Raw genomic sequence first — 15,436 nt, 5'->3', positions numbered from 1 at the left:
GCCCTAAAACGCCTGAGCTCATTTTTCCTTTTTTTGGGGGTGCACCAAGGCACCTGTGTGGCTAGGAGTCCATAAAGGAGGCAGCGCCAAACGGCAGCGAGCTGAAAAGGGTCTGCAAGAAAAGGCGTGGGTGCTCCCAGACGTGTACTTAAGTGGCCCGTCTCCCAGGCCGAAAATTAAGCGGGCTCAGCGCACGGGCCAATTTAGGGAATCCGTTAATTGAAACCCTGCCGCCGAAATTGCATGGTGTGGCGATCTCCGTGGCCAGCAACAGCTCTCCCCCTCAATGCTGTGCAGCAGATCCATGCTCTCATTTTCTGAGGACACTGTAATTGTCGTGGAGCAGGACAGAAAGCGCGTAAACAGCGATTTTTTTTTGGGGGGGGGGGGGAGGTGCTGTTCAGGGCTAGAAGAACCTTCTAGGCCTTGCTAAATGAAAAGAAGATGGGAGCGATCAAGTTGAGAGTGACGGCCTTTTTAATTATCCACCCCGCACGCTCTGAAACCGAAAATCGCAGGGTCAGAACCGACAGGCCGGCACCCGTAGAGTATGAGCCAGGGACCGACTGGCGAGGTCCCGGAAGCCCGCGGGTCAGGCCCGAGTACGGGAATCGGGTCCGGCGCTCACCGCATCCCACGCTCCACGTCAACCAGCCACTGAACAGAGAAGCAGCGCCACACACAGCGCCATCTACAGGCTAACGGAACACACTGCAGCTTAGTGTCAAGCTTCAAGGAACGAAAGCACCTCTCTGAAACTCCCTGGAAGCAGGTCTTCTCTGTCAGGAAGGCTCCTGAACAGTAGCTCTCAACTGGATTAGCCTCAGTGCCCACATTGTTCCTTGGTCATTAAGTCACGACCCAAATTTGAAAAAATCTTTACTACATTTACTACAGTACTAGTACATCGAACGCAGTAGGTCTAACAGAGCAGCAGCATGATGCCTTCAATGAAAAGTCCAAAATTAGGGGGGAAATATATGAAAATCTAAAATAATTTAATTACTAATAAATTGGTCCCATCACTGAGTTTGGGTAGCAATTCACCAGTTGAGTAACAGTGCTCTAGGAAGCAAAACAGTCAAATTTTAAACTCCTGTTAAAAGGAAAGACAGGATTAACAAAAAAAATTAAAATAAAAATGTGTGATGCACCATCCTGTAAGCTCTTTATAAGAGGATGCCCAGGACGATATGTAGAAAATGAACATGGACGTGCGAGGACGTGGACGTGTCTGCGTGCGTGGACGTGCGAATGCGAGGACGTGGACGTGTCTGCGTGCGTGGACGTGCGAGGGCGTGGACGTGTCTGCGTGCGTGGACGTGCGAGTGCGTGGACGTGTCTGCGTGCGTGGACGTGCCTACGTGTGAGGACGTGGACGTGCGAGGACGTGTCTGCGTGCGTGGACGTGCGAGGACGTGGACGTGTCTGCGTGCGTGGACGTGCGAGGACGTGGACGTGTCTGCGTGCGTGGACGTGCGAGGACGTGGACGTGTCTGCGTGCGTGGACGTGCGAGGACGTGGACGTGTCTGCGTGCGTGGACGTGCGAATGCGAGGACGTGGACGTGTCTGCGTGCGTGGACGCGCGAGTGTGTGGACGATGCGAGTGCGTGGGCGTGCGTGGACGTGCCTGCGTGCGAGGACGTGGACGTGCCTGCGTGCGTGTGCGAGGACGTGGACGTGTCTGCGTGCGTGTGCGAGGACGTGGACGTGTCTGCGTGCGTGTGCGTGGACGTGTCTGCGTGCGTGTGCGTGGACGTGTCTGCGTGCGTGTGCGAGGACGTGGACGTGTCTGCGTGCGTGTGCGAGGACGTGGACGTGTCTGCGTGCGTGTGCGAGGACGTGGACGTGTCTGCGTGCGTGTGCGAGGACGTGGACGTGTCTGCGTGCGTGTGCGAGGACGTGGACGTGTCTGCGTGCGTGAGAAATAAGGGAAGAAGGGGGAGGGAGGCCAGAAGAACAACCTTCAGCTGTTTGAATCTGTATTCCAGACAATGACTTCATCTCTGGACATAAAACAGCTGGACATCATCAGTTCTTTTTCCGCACAGCAGAGGTTAGACATGGCACGCTGTTTAATAAAAGAAAAAGCTTAATAAGCCTGTGCCAAGGACAGATCTGTTAGACATACAAGTTACTTTATGAGTTATAAGAATCTTTGATGGCTTATGAATATTACATTTAACACCTGTCACTAATTTTTTCCTGGTTCTCAGTTTATGAAAGACCTAGGAAAGATTTTTTTTAATCCACTTCTGTGTGTTTATATCACACAATGTGTACACATCACACAATCTCTGCAGTTTTTTATTTTAACCAACACAACAATGCTTAGTTACGACATTTCTAATAACGTGAACCTTTCCGTTTCCCCCACAGGTGCAGAGGAACTGGCTCAAGCTAAGTAGAAAAAAAAAGAAACACACAGACACACACACACACACACACACACACACACAGACACACACGTTTGTATTTATATCTATGTGGGGACCATCCATCCATTTCTATGGGCAAAATCCTAATCCCAACAATGATGACCTTAACCTCTGCCCAGCCCTAATGTTAACCATAAGTAACCAGACAAATTTTTAGTTTTTTGAATGCAGTCACATATTTTTTTTTTTTTATAAAAATGTGCTTTCCCTTGTGGGGACTGGGGGGGAAAAAAAAAAAACTTTGGACACCAAAGCAGGCCCGCTCACATGGCCCAGCATCCCAGGGTCCGATTGCTCGCATGCAGGTGAAAGGTCACCCCAGGGACGGCCAGACCCCTGCGGTCCCACAACCTTTCAGTCAGTCGGCTGCCCCCCAACTTTGCAGCACAGGGTCAGAGTGGTAAGACCTACCGATTGAGGGGAGGGGTGCTGGTAAGTATCACTGTTACACAGTTTCAGGTGGGGTCCGTTCTGTCCGCCGAGGGGCCTGAGGCAGTAGCCTAGGCTAACCGGTGCATAAATCCACCCTTGACCGGTAAACACGGACCTGGAGGGCTGTGGAAACACAAGAACCTCGCAGCGTGACAGTTTTCCCAGGCGCTCAGCTAAATTTGGGCTGCCATATCTGTGCCATCCCGCCATAAGGTCGGCGCCGCGGTAGGAACGCCGGAAATTTGCGGAATGATAATTGATCTTTAAAGCTTTGGGTCTAAGATCTCAGGTCTGAAGCAGGCCTCGAAAAAGGCTTGACAAACTCGCACATTCCAGGAGAGGAATAACCCCTGGTAGTTCTGTACAATTTCGTAGCTGGCAGTGGGATATCAAAACCATCTCATCCTCAGTTGTCCACAACATGAGGGAAATCAAAAAGCACACAAAAACACAAAAAAAATAAAAACTTGCTCAACAGAGAAAAAGCAAGGCTGCAGACCCAAGGCGGAGAAACCAGAGATCAATATTTCACTCAAACAGCCCTCCAATAAAACACCTAATATAAAAGTTTTTTAAAAAAAAAACAAAGTAGCATTTGAAATGAGCTCCAGTTCCAAGGCTGCTGAAGGGAAGGGACAGCCAAGAGCCAAACACCCCGAAACGCCTCCATAGGGCCACACCACCACCAGGACCACTGCTGGAAGTAGGCTCAATATGGGGGGGGGGGGTTATATGTGGATCAATGGCGAAACAGCCCCTGGGAGGAACGCCGAAACCAGAGGGGAACAAATGCCAGCACCCCACAGACAGGCCGACATCTGGCCCCAGATTAAACCAGTCTGCTTCTGGGAGACTTAAGGGCCCCATGACCCAGGATGGGGAGGGCAGGCAGGCATGCTGGCCCAGATTAGAGGATCGCAAACGCAGTGCATGCCAGTTTGACGCCCCGATATCCACCAATCAGATGGCTTCTCCCGCACCCATTCAATATACCCCCTCCACCTGCACCTGATCCTGCACCATACACCTAGGTCACCACCAGGGGCGCTGCTAGGGCCGTTTTAGGGTGGTTTCAGGCCTCCCATAATATACCCCAATTAATGTTCTTATTCCAGCAGACCCCCCAGTAAAGGCTGACCCCACCTTTTCATAAATATCTAGTGACACTCCTGGTTACTATTCATTTACAAATATCAGACAAGTATAACCTATTACAATGCATCAACCACCCCACCCCCCTAACCCTGATCAGGCACAGAATGACCAATATTAGCGTTGAGTGGCATGCAGCTGTTAGCCAGCCTGCCTTGAGTCTGTACCCCGCTTCTGCTCTGGGCTGTGTGGGTACGGCCGGCTGGCCGGGGCCAGACATTTGAGCAGAACACCACTGACCATCAATCGAGGTGGCTCACGGCAAATAGAATCACATTCCTCCATTTTAGTGGCCGCCGCTTAGTTGAAAACAACCCGGAGCTAATTCGGGTATTTCGCGTAAGTGCTGGCCAGCTAGCAGGAGGCCCAGAAACCGCTCTGATGCCCAGCTAGAACACTCCCTGCCTGCTTCATGCTCTGCAGGTAATGTCGTCCTGGTCGGACCAAACCTTTAGTGCCAAGTCTCACGCCCTCTGTTCCCTGGGTGAACCGCATAACCCGGTCAGCCTAGCGGCCCTACGGGGCAAGCCATCGAAACCGGCCGACCGGCTGTGCGGCTGCAGCCGGGAGCAAAACAAGTCCTGGGCGCTGGCCGTCTGGAAGGCGCAAGGGTGTGGGGGTGGGGGTGGGGGTGGGGCAGGGCCGTTTCTGAGCACGCACCAGCGAGCGGCTGGCACACGCAGCCCTGCAGAGTCACTGGCTCTCTGTCAAGCGCAAGGTACATTCCAGCTGGCAAGGAGCGGAACACTGAGGTACAGAAAAGAGCATATGCTATAGGAACCACAAGAAAGCGGCCAGACAGTTAGTTATGTGCCTTTCAGATGGGTATAATTTACCCTCACAGGTCACAGCAAAACAATTTCCCACTATCCATCATTATTCCACTGACAGACCCTTAAAAATACTCTGCATATTTCAATTTAGACTGTTTTTGGTTACTACCAGTTATTATCTTGAGCTTAATGAATTTCTCCCAGGACATAGTTACTCCTTTATTAATGCTAAAAAGCCACCCCTTGTATGGGTTAACCCTGTACCACAAGCCCATACAATGCCCCCGCCCCCACCTCAGGACAATGCAAAATTTATAGGCATCTTAGCAATTCATTTTAATGGACCCTGAATCCAGATCTTTTAACCAGACACATAACGAACTGACACCCGATGCTAAAAGTATGCACCGCAAACCCATCATCAGTTCAGTGATCTCACATTTTAAACTGAACTTTGATATAGATAGATAGATAGATAGATAGATAGATAGATAGATAGATAGATAGATAGATAGATAGATAGATAAAGGGCGAAAAGCTTTCAGATCTAACTGCCTTATTTGAAACTCATTTTAAGCATGTTAGTTGACAAACAGTGTGACCTCTCAAAGTAATTTTACATCTGGGCAATCTACTCAAAGACCAGGATCGGGAGACATGATTATCACTTCCACTTTCCTGGTTCTTTAAAAGTCAATAGTGGATATCTCTGGAGCATATACTTCACAGCATCACCAACGGCACTCAAAAGTTACACTATAAAACCCCAGAAAGTAGTATTTCATCATTCTAATAGGATAAGTGTCTATTGAGCCCTTTGGTGATTCCATGTTTCACGAAAATCATTCATACTGCGTCCTTCCAGTAGGCACCAGGCTGGATGGTTTTTGTACCAATTACTTCACCATCTCCTATGTGCTACTCATTGTGTGAGCTTCAAATATGCAGATGATCCCAAAAAGATCAGTTGACCACAACTGATGAAACAAACTTCGTTTAGCCTCTGAAATTTTGAACGTGATCGAATTAATGTTGCAGGCTTCCCCATTAGGATCGACGATGTTTGATTCAGGCAAACTGATGGTACACTGCTAGCTACCTCTGTATGCAGCGAAGGGAAAGCAGGCTAAAAATCACCTTTTAACCGGGAATCTGAGCGCTTTACTACCTTGACTGTGGCCAGTCGAGACCCCTGTGCCAAGTGTCCAACTGGAAACTGATTTATCTGCCATCCGTGGCACATAACCCCCAAACCTCAGGCACACGTTATTTTAACTACTCACAAAGAAACCACTCTTCCACTCATCAAAAGAATGAAAAATTTGATTATGAATCGTTAATATATTATACATTTTACCTGTCAGTCCGTTCTTTGCACGTCAAAAAATCAACGCATACGTATTAGTTTTGTTTGCTTCGCTCTATGAATACAGCTTTCACAAAATGAGCAGATTCTCCATACTAGAGACATGATATTTAGATTTTCAAACATATTGTCCGCACTTACTGAGCCGTAACCGGAGAAACCAGCCCCGCGGCGGTGACCGATGCAAAACTGAGTTCATTCTCCACTTCGGTACCATCTATGTGCATCTGGATCTCGGGTCCCTCTCGTCGCTCCGAGCCCCAAACGCGCCGGCCGGCCGGGACAGCACCATCGGGGTCAGGATCGTTCCTCTCCGCTTTGTCTCTCCCAGCCGCTGGCCGCAGTTCAAACGATCTCCACGCCTGCACGGCTCTTTCAAACTCTCGATTTATTTTGTTCTATGTTGCCAGCTACACATAATTTGCTGTTTTTTTTAATGCATGAATCAAGTCAGATTGCTACAATGCTTCCTGTCCCAATTGCCTTTTAAGTCGCGTTACCTGCACCGGATCCCGGAGAAACTTCGCTTAGTTTAGACTCCGCGTCGTCTTTTCAGAAGTCCTTTTTAAATCCTTAACTAAAATTGCCTGCCACTAAACTTACTTCTCAAACTCACACCCGTCCTTCCCCACGTCTAAAAGAGAACAGAGCGATTTAAAACGTATCCTCGCTTACATCCGCTCTCTTCACGGCTCCGTCTCAGTTTACAAGGCAAATAACTGGAAGGTAAATGCCGGGGTATGGATTTGGGGGCAAAAAAGCGGACGTAAGTGCTCTCTGCGGGGCTGCAATAACCTGTTGAAGCATGAAAAAGGCGCAGCAATGTACGTCGGACGCTCAGATTCCCGTAAATTTTCATTTCACCGGAGCGGCTCTCTTTTTCCTTATCATTTGCCTGAAGCAACTGTAATAAAACCCAATCTATCCCCTTGCTTTTCCCTGTCCCAACCTTCCCTACGCAAGCCCTCGTTTCCGCTTTGGGCTGAACTGAAAATCATCCGCGCCACAGACTAGTCACCCGCCTCCATCCATACCCTCGGTCTTTTCGGCCACCAGTAGCATTTTCCATTCATTCGGTCAGCTTTTCATGAGGTTTTTCCTTTTCTTTACTCCTCCTTGGGAGACGCTATATTCCTACACTCACAGCTAGGAGTGCCATGGAGCAAACTTCAACGCATGTTACCTTACTAACGTTAGTACAACCCCGTTTCCAAAATAGTTAGGACGCTATGTAAAATGTAAATAAAAACAGACTGCAATGATTTGCGAAACATAAAAACCCATATTTAATTGAAAATAAACCAAAGACAACATATCAAATGTTGAAATTGAGATAATTTTATCGTGTTATAACAAATAATTGCTCGATTTGAATTTCATGCCAGCAATACATTTAAAAAAAAGTTGGAACAGGGGCAAGTAAAGACTGGAAAAGCTGTGTAATGCTAAACAAAACACTAAAGAACAGAGGGACCGTCCATATTGTTATCAGCAGACAGTTCAAACGTCAGCATCTATGATGGTGTGGGGGTGCATTAGCTTGGGTAGCTGGCACATCTGGGGAGGCACCATTAATGCTGAACGGTATATACAGGTTTTGGAGCAACATATGCTGCCAGCCACACGACGTCTTCAGAGAAGGCCTTGTATATTGTATATTGTATATTTCAGCAACACAATGCCAAACCGCATTCTGTGCGTATTGCAACAGCATGGCTCCATATAGAAGAGTCTGGGTGCTACACGGGCTTGCCTGCAGTCCAGACCTGTCACCCACTGGAAACATTTCAAAGGAGAGCAGTTGAAATCCTATATCAGGCATGAATGGGACAACATTTCGCCTCCAAAACTCCAGCAACTGATCTCCTCAGTTTCCATTCACATAATGTTGTTAAAAGAAGAGGTGATGCGACTGTGGTAAACATGCCCCTGTCCCAACATTTTTGAAAAGTGTTGCAGACACCAAATTCTAATTGAGCATATATATCATAAAAACAATTAAATTTCTCAGTTTCAACTTTTGATATGTAGTCTTTGTTTTATTTTCAGTTAAATATGGGTTTGTAGGATTTGTTCATCAGTGCATTCTGTTTTTATTTAAATTTTACATAGCACACCAACTTTTTTGGAAACAGGCTTGTAGTTTGTTTTTCATATACTTTACAGATTAAACATGGCTTTTGAAACTTTTCTAAACTTCTTGGTTTTGATGAGAAGGGAGCGCAAGACAGAACAATATATAGATGCCTCTAGCTCCGTCAAATCACCTTTAATGATACAGACATTCTTTCTATAATAAAATAAAATAAAATGCTGATGAAAACCAAGGGATAATTTGGTCTCAGGAATACTTATGTTCTTAAAATATAGGGTGCAAACAGCAATAAACACGATCACCACAAGCTTCTGTACTGGGATGAGGATAAATTGCTCCTTGTTATCATGACCAGACTGAAGACACCTTGGGCCGAAGCAGAAGTAATGTATATGGAGGGGGGGGGGGATCAATACCAGGAACCCATAATCCCTACAAATCTCGACATGTGCACCTGCTTAAACACGTGGATTTCCGGTTTGAAGTTTGATTGCCGTAGGGAGCTGACGTCATGCACAGGCAGGCCTGCACCTGGCTGCCTCACTCTCTGTGTGCTTCCACTTAGGCTGGAGGAGCAGGTTTCCTGCCTGCAGGCCTCCTGTGACACCAGGATGCACTTCACGTTGCCCTAGATACAGCTAAGGTCCCTCAAGACTATCATGGAGTCCTCACTAAGGTTCCTACTATTACAGTAGCTTGATTTCAAAGAGGAGGGGCGTGGTCTAACAATGTTAAAGACACGCACGGCAGAGCGGGGTGTGCTTCAGAGGTCAAATCACTTCAGCTTTGTTTTAATGAAAATCGCCTGTTGTTTGAGAATGACCCATGGCGTACTAATATAAAAGGCCAAGAAAAATAAGCACGGTGTAGCATTAAATAAGCATTGCGGTTGTCCTGATGCTTAGTCATCCAGGCTTGCAAACTCATATTTCAGCCTTATGACCAAGACGTGTCAGAGACATTCGGGGAAATGTGGTGCAGAATAATTGAAAAGCAAATTTCCAAAATGCACTTATCCCGGTCATGTATCCTGTGGATTAGGTGACTTTTAGAAATTAGCTCCTCAATTGTCAAAAAGAGTCAACAAAGGAAGTCACCTCCAGATCCTTCTAGATGGGTACAGGAAGTATTAGGAGAAACAGCCGGCAGTAGAGAAGGTACGACCTGGACTAGTGACAAAGATCTAGGGTGAGGTCTCAGGCCCACTGCTATCCTAATCTCCTTTTTCAGAAAGAATCCTGTTGCATAAACATGTAAAATCCAAGGAAATGAGTGTATGCTTGGTAAAAGCAAAAGCAGGTGAACCAATGACCTTTTTATCAACAGATTCTGCGTCTGAGGCACCATGTCTCCTTTTATCTTCCAGACGTCGTAGGGGAAGCCTTTTCATTTCTGCCAAGTACCAGGACCACCATGCTGCATTACTTGAACACCGACCCCCCCCCCTTCACCAGCACCGTTCTGACTTCAAATACTCCAATTTCTGCCGCCTGTGACGGACAGCCAGGACAGAGGAGGGATGCCATTCTATGTTTATTAACTGGCTACCTCTGTTTGCTGCCCACTTCCTCTTTGCTCAACATTTGAAATGCTGATCAAAGGCAGATTTGTGCTGTTACTTTCAGCTGGGATCCAAGCTGAAGGTATGGAGTAGAATGGGAAATGTGTCTTGAATTAACATGAAATCTTACCCGCAAACAGTGAGTAATTACTCTGCAAAGTTCTATGCCGTCCAAGTGCTCAATTAGTCCTTGAAATTAATTCTGGCTTCTTTAAAAACATGTACCTAAGTTGGCTCCATGACAGCCATATGCTTGTGATGTATTATTTTCCTCACTTGCGTTGGACAAAAATGCCTGCTAAATAAGTACATGTAAACGTAAATGTTATTAGAAGTTGAGAGGCAGTAATGTGGTCTCATATCTTCAGAGCTGTGGGATCCATTTCAGTCTTAGCTCTGGAGTTCCTCGTGCGATGTTTACATGAGCTTGGTTCTGTGTATGCCCCGTGATGGACTGGCATCTCATGCAGATTATTCTATACTTCTAGAGGCAGATTCAAAGCTCACCACCACAGTGCACTTGGGAAATGCAATGGGAAATGAAGAGATGAACAGATAGATAAATTGCAGCTGATTAATGGAATTTCACACATTTGTAGAAGCATATATACATATTTGAAAAATATTAAAACATCTGCATATAATCGTCTGAAGAAAGTGTATTTTCTATGACCTGCCTGGTTTTAAAGGGCCAGTGAAGACCAGTGCTGTAGATCTTTCTACATTTCAGTATTAAGTTGCCTTTTAAAAATTCCTGAACGCAAACGGGGCAGCAATTTTACTGATGGATGGTGGCTTGTACAAGATCTTGATCTGGGAAGAGGATCTCAAAAGGCCTTTTGGCAGGATCGTAAGATCACTCTCTTCCAGGATGACTAATACTTTGGTCCAAGGCTGAGCGATCACAACGTTACCGACACAGTCTTCCCGGTGGATGTATCTATCCCTAGGCGGATCTTTGGAAAACAAGAAATGAACTATGTCCTTAGAGTCTGTGTATCTCCTGCATTCTTCTACTCTCCTCAGGTTTGCCCTGGTTCCTCAAGTCATTTTCATTTATACTGTGTAAGCCAAACGGTCATAAGGTTTAGTCTACATTTCTGGGTGATTTCATCAAGGGAGTGAAATGTGTTTATTCTCGTCTTTTTTTTCCCCTATTTGGCCTGTCGCAATGAGACCTCCAGCAGCAAGGTTTTCTCATGCAAGTCCTGCCACTCAGGAAAAACAATAGCACGGAAGGGTCCCAAACAATGACGACACCCCCTGGAGTCTGGGGTTTGTTCGCACGCCCCTGTCATGGTGGGTTGAAGTGGTGGACACGTTAATAGACTGGAATGAGTAACGGGAGATTTATTTCAATGGTCTCTTACCCAATGTGGCAATCCTAAGTGCTGTACAGAACAACAGGCCAACTCAGGGAGACAAGCGCTAGAATGAGCAAGACCAAATCAAGACGTTGTCAAGAATGCACTGGCGGCGGCATTTACGCAGCTCCCACCGCCTTCTACTAAAAATGTTTTATTGCTGTGAACTGAGAAAGAAACTACGGCCCGTCTTTTGTTCTGTGCAATATGGTCCAGGTGTTTATGAAATAACTGCAAACATCTCACAAATGTGTCTTGGTAAATTTTTCAATATGGCACATCAGAAGCCTGGAGTAGAGGAGCACTGTTTGCTACCAATATACTATTTAATTTTAGGTAGTAATGCCTCTATTGCTCTTTATTCTCCATCCTCCAGTGTGCAGCTTGTAGACAGGCCAGAAGATGCTTGTGTCTGTCTTCCTTCCATCCATCCATCCATCCATCCATTTTTTTGTAATGGCTTGTCCTATTCAGGGTTAGGGGGAGTCCACAGCCTATCCCTGAGGCTAAGGGTACAAGGCCAACCCATCACAGTGCACACTCACACACCAGTCACTCACACACCAGTCACTCACACAAGCACTTGTGTTTGTCTTTGGGAGTTTTAATTGTTAACTTTAGGCATAGTATTCTAACCCGTTGAGCCACATGCCAACCTAATTATTCAAATTATTTAAATGTCAGGGAGTGCTGCTTCATGACAACCTGCAGTATTACTGTGGTTGAGAAGTCAAACAAGAGCAATATTTTTCCCTCCATTTTTCGGAGGCGGCCCCAACATGCTGTGAGCTCCACTTAGCACGGCTCTGTGGCTCTGGGACACCAGCTAGGAACCTGGACCACGTCCTGGACAGAACAGCTGATGGCTCAAATGATGCAACAGTGCAAAAATCAACTGGTGGCAAACATGCTCTACTGTAGATAAGCTCATTTTGAAGACAGCATGATGTTTACGAAGATTTTTATCGATAACTTCTTGTAATCTAAAGGAGCATGTTGACATTGACTGTTCTTCTTCATCCATTTGAGATGACCACCACAAAAAAAAAACATCCAGGCTCAGCCCCAGTTAAACTGGGGGTGCCGGCATTTCTCCAGAAGCTCTCCCATTCCCAAATGGACATGTCAAGGTTAGCAGCCAATCAGGACGAAGGCTCACATTGCAGCGGAGGGAGCAGATGGACATCCACAGCCCTCCTCCTATGCACATAAGGCTCATCTCCAGCCGGTATGCGATAACTCCGGATCACTCTTTCATGGCTGGGTTATTGTTCATTTAGCTTTACACCAGTGGGAGTTTGTGACATGCTGATTATGGCTGCCAGGGTTGTCATTCAGAGGAATGAAGCTTTTGCTAAACTCAGCTCCTACTAGGTTACGCGTAAAAATGGCTCAGAGGTATTGTAGCAATATATTTATGGTAGTTGTCGATTCCTAAAAATTGACCCATAACTGATATACAGAATGTTCATTGACAAGGGATGGCTAAAATAATAGAAATACCCAACAATATGTTAATTTCAAGGACCACTCCTTGCGTTCAGAAGAGCTTCAGTCCTTTTTAGAATGCTCAGATACATGTCCTGACCGGTGTGTACTGAGATACCGGAGGTGGAGATTGACTTTTTACTCTGCAATTCAGAACTTTCCATAAAAGTCCAATATTTACATTTGGTGACTGGAGAGACTATGGCGAGCGTTTGACTTATTGTTGCTCATGAAACCACTCATGGATTTGTTAAGGGGTTTGTAGCCATCTTGGATTTTGGGGACATCATAGAGGGGACAGTGTTGGCACCATAGGGTGCTGCTGGCCCTGTAAAAAGGCCTGTTTCCTTGAACGTTATACAGCCACGAAGAGCAGCTGTCAAACCCAATGACTCCTGCAAGATGGCTGACTCATCAGACCATATTCTTCTCATTGCACCAGGTTCTGGGTCCTGGGGCACCAGCCTTGGATACAAGCGGTTTCTACTCAACAGTCCAGCCATAAATTCCAGTATTTTGTTGAGACTGGGTCACAGAGGTGCTGATTCAGTTCTGTGGTCATTTTTGAGGCTGTATTTTTTGTTTGACGTTTAGAAATTAGTGCTTACTCCTTCTAGTGTAACTTGCCACCGCTGTTTACTAATGTTCGGAATGTGCCGTCATGCATTTTAAGAGTGATTTTGCAATTCTGGTGATTGATGCACCTGTGATTTGGGCACGGACTGTTTCTCCTCTTTGGAACCCTTTGTTCGGTGCCTCACGTTGCTTTAAAAGCTCACATATCAAAGCGGATTGTCAGGCCTCTTTATAGTGGACACATCTGCTAATTGGCATTCAGAATAACATGACTCACCTTTGTAGCCGCGTCCACATGTGATTCAGTAACTTCAAAGTCCATTTTTCGCGTGATGTTTCCATTATTTTATCCCGTTTTTGTATGACTACTTGTATGTCTGAAACAAGTTTACACTGCCACCTACTGGCAGAAACATGTTGCTACACGGTGTCAGCCTCCATAAATACAGATATTGATATTTGCACGCTGATAGTGACTCACTGTCACCTCACACTTGTGGGTTTGGAGGTTAGAATCTCATCTCTTCTCCCTTGTGTCCTGCAGGTTACCTCTAGTTACACCAGATTCCTCCCACAGGCCAAACACATGCTGGAAAGCTAACATATCTTTAAATCGTTCAGTTTACAACTGAGTATGTGTGTACGTGTCCACATTTTTTCTCCCTCCCAGCTCCCAGCATACCTGTACTAGGCATCTGGAGTTCTTGATTGTTTGGTTCAGGTGTGCTGGGAGGTGCGAGGAATAAAATGGACTGCAGAGTCCCCAAGAGTGGGTTCACGGTTGAGAAACATTGCTTACCCTGTGCTGCATGGAATTGGCTGCAGACCGTCCATAACCCTGACCGGGACGCATTAACGGAAATGAGCCACAGTAATGATCCTTATGGATTATCAAATCAGATCAGCTTCCATCGTCCCAATGTGCTTCAAGGGCTCCCTGCTTGTGCCTGTACCGAGAACAACCGAGCGCAGAATAGCCTTCATCACCATAGTCGCTCCTCGGCTGGTCACGCAGCTCAAGGACCTAAAACTGAACACCTCTTTCTGTGTCTGGGTTCTGAACTTCCTGACTCGTTGGACCACAGATGATGAGGGTCGTTGGCTCAATACCCTCTTTCTTAGTGCCACAGCCCCGCAAGGTTGTGGGCTTAGCCCTTGGCTTTACTTCCTGTACACACATTGACTGCACAGTCACACACAGCACAGTGATAGGAGGGCTGATCTCCAACACGGAGACGACAGCATACCTGGACAAAATATAGGAGCTGTCTCTGTGCCAGGTTAACAACTTAGACTTAAAAATCTATAAGACCAAAGAGATGATCATGAAGCAGCAGAGGAAATAAACATCTGGTGGATAGGGTCAGCAGCTACAGGTACGTCAGACCAGACAGGGTCAACCCACATGTCCACCCTGGTGCAGAAAACTAGGCAACTGTATCACCTGAGGAAACTGAAAAGCTCCTCTATGCTGCTGCAAAAAAAAAAAACACACCTCGTATAGCGCTTCTGCAGGATCTGTGCTTTCCGGGAGCGTCACTGCCTGGTGTGGTGGCCGCAGCTCCGAGGATCTCAGAGCCCCACAGTGGGCGACAGGGCGGCACCAGGTCAAACACGCATGTGATGTAGATCCAGGGCATCAAGCAGCAGACACTCACCACCCATGTCATTAACAGTTCCACGAAGGCACCTCCAGAGCCTTATGACCAGAATGGAGGGGCTGAGGAGAAGCTTCTACCCCCAGACCATTAGAATAATTAACACCAAGATATAATGCCAACCTTGAAATACTCAATTAGCAGCAAATTTCATTTCGCTGCTGGTGTTCTAGTACATTCCATCCATCCATTTTCTAAAGCTTGTCCTATTGAGGGCTGCTGGGGGGTCTGGAGTCTCAAACGCTACTGGCGCAAGGCAGCGAACAACGTAGGATGGGGAGCCAAACCATCGCAGGGCAAACTCACACATCCAAGACCTGGAAGAAACCTTAAAATGACACAGGGAGAACATGCAAACTACACACAAACGGAGCCATGGTGGAGACTCGAACCCAGATCCCAGAGGTGTAAAGCGACATTGCTAACAACTGTGCCACCATGCCACCCACACCAGTACCACTCATGCGTGACAGTATTTAATCTTGCATCTTATTCCTCCTTAAAATGAATACCCACTTATAAAACAACCTGA

General features: G+C 46.6%; 1 protein-coding gene across 2 annotated transcripts in view; it reads right to left on the bottom strand.

The window, feature by feature from the left end:
• Positions 1–7,279, bottom strand: part of plekhg5b (pleckstrin homology domain containing, family G (with RhoGef domain) member 5b) — a 58,670-nt gene extending 51,391 nt beyond the window's left edge. The window contains exon 1 of one of the 2 annotated variants that reach the window (XM_023835014.2): positions 6,304–7,279. In XM_023835014.2, coding sequence (XP_023690782.2) covers positions 6,304–6,379 — 76 coding nt within the window. In that variant the 5' untranslated portion in view covers positions 6,380–7,279. The remainder of the gene's footprint in view (positions 1–6,303) is intronic. The other variant, XM_023835015.2, reaches the window with a different exon arrangement.
• Between the last annotated feature and the right edge of the window lie 8,157 nt (positions 7,280–15,436).

The sequence above is a fragment of the Paramormyrops kingsleyae genome, chromosome 6 (assembly GCF_048594095.1).
Source record: "Paramormyrops kingsleyae isolate MSU_618 chromosome 6, PKINGS_0.4, whole genome shotgun sequence".
NCBI classification, from domain to species: domain Eukaryota; kingdom Metazoa; phylum Chordata; class Actinopteri; order Osteoglossiformes; family Mormyridae; genus Paramormyrops; species Paramormyrops kingsleyae.
The sequence above is the reverse complement of the archived record's forward strand: the minus strand, read 5'-3'. Positions and strand labels throughout refer to the sequence as shown.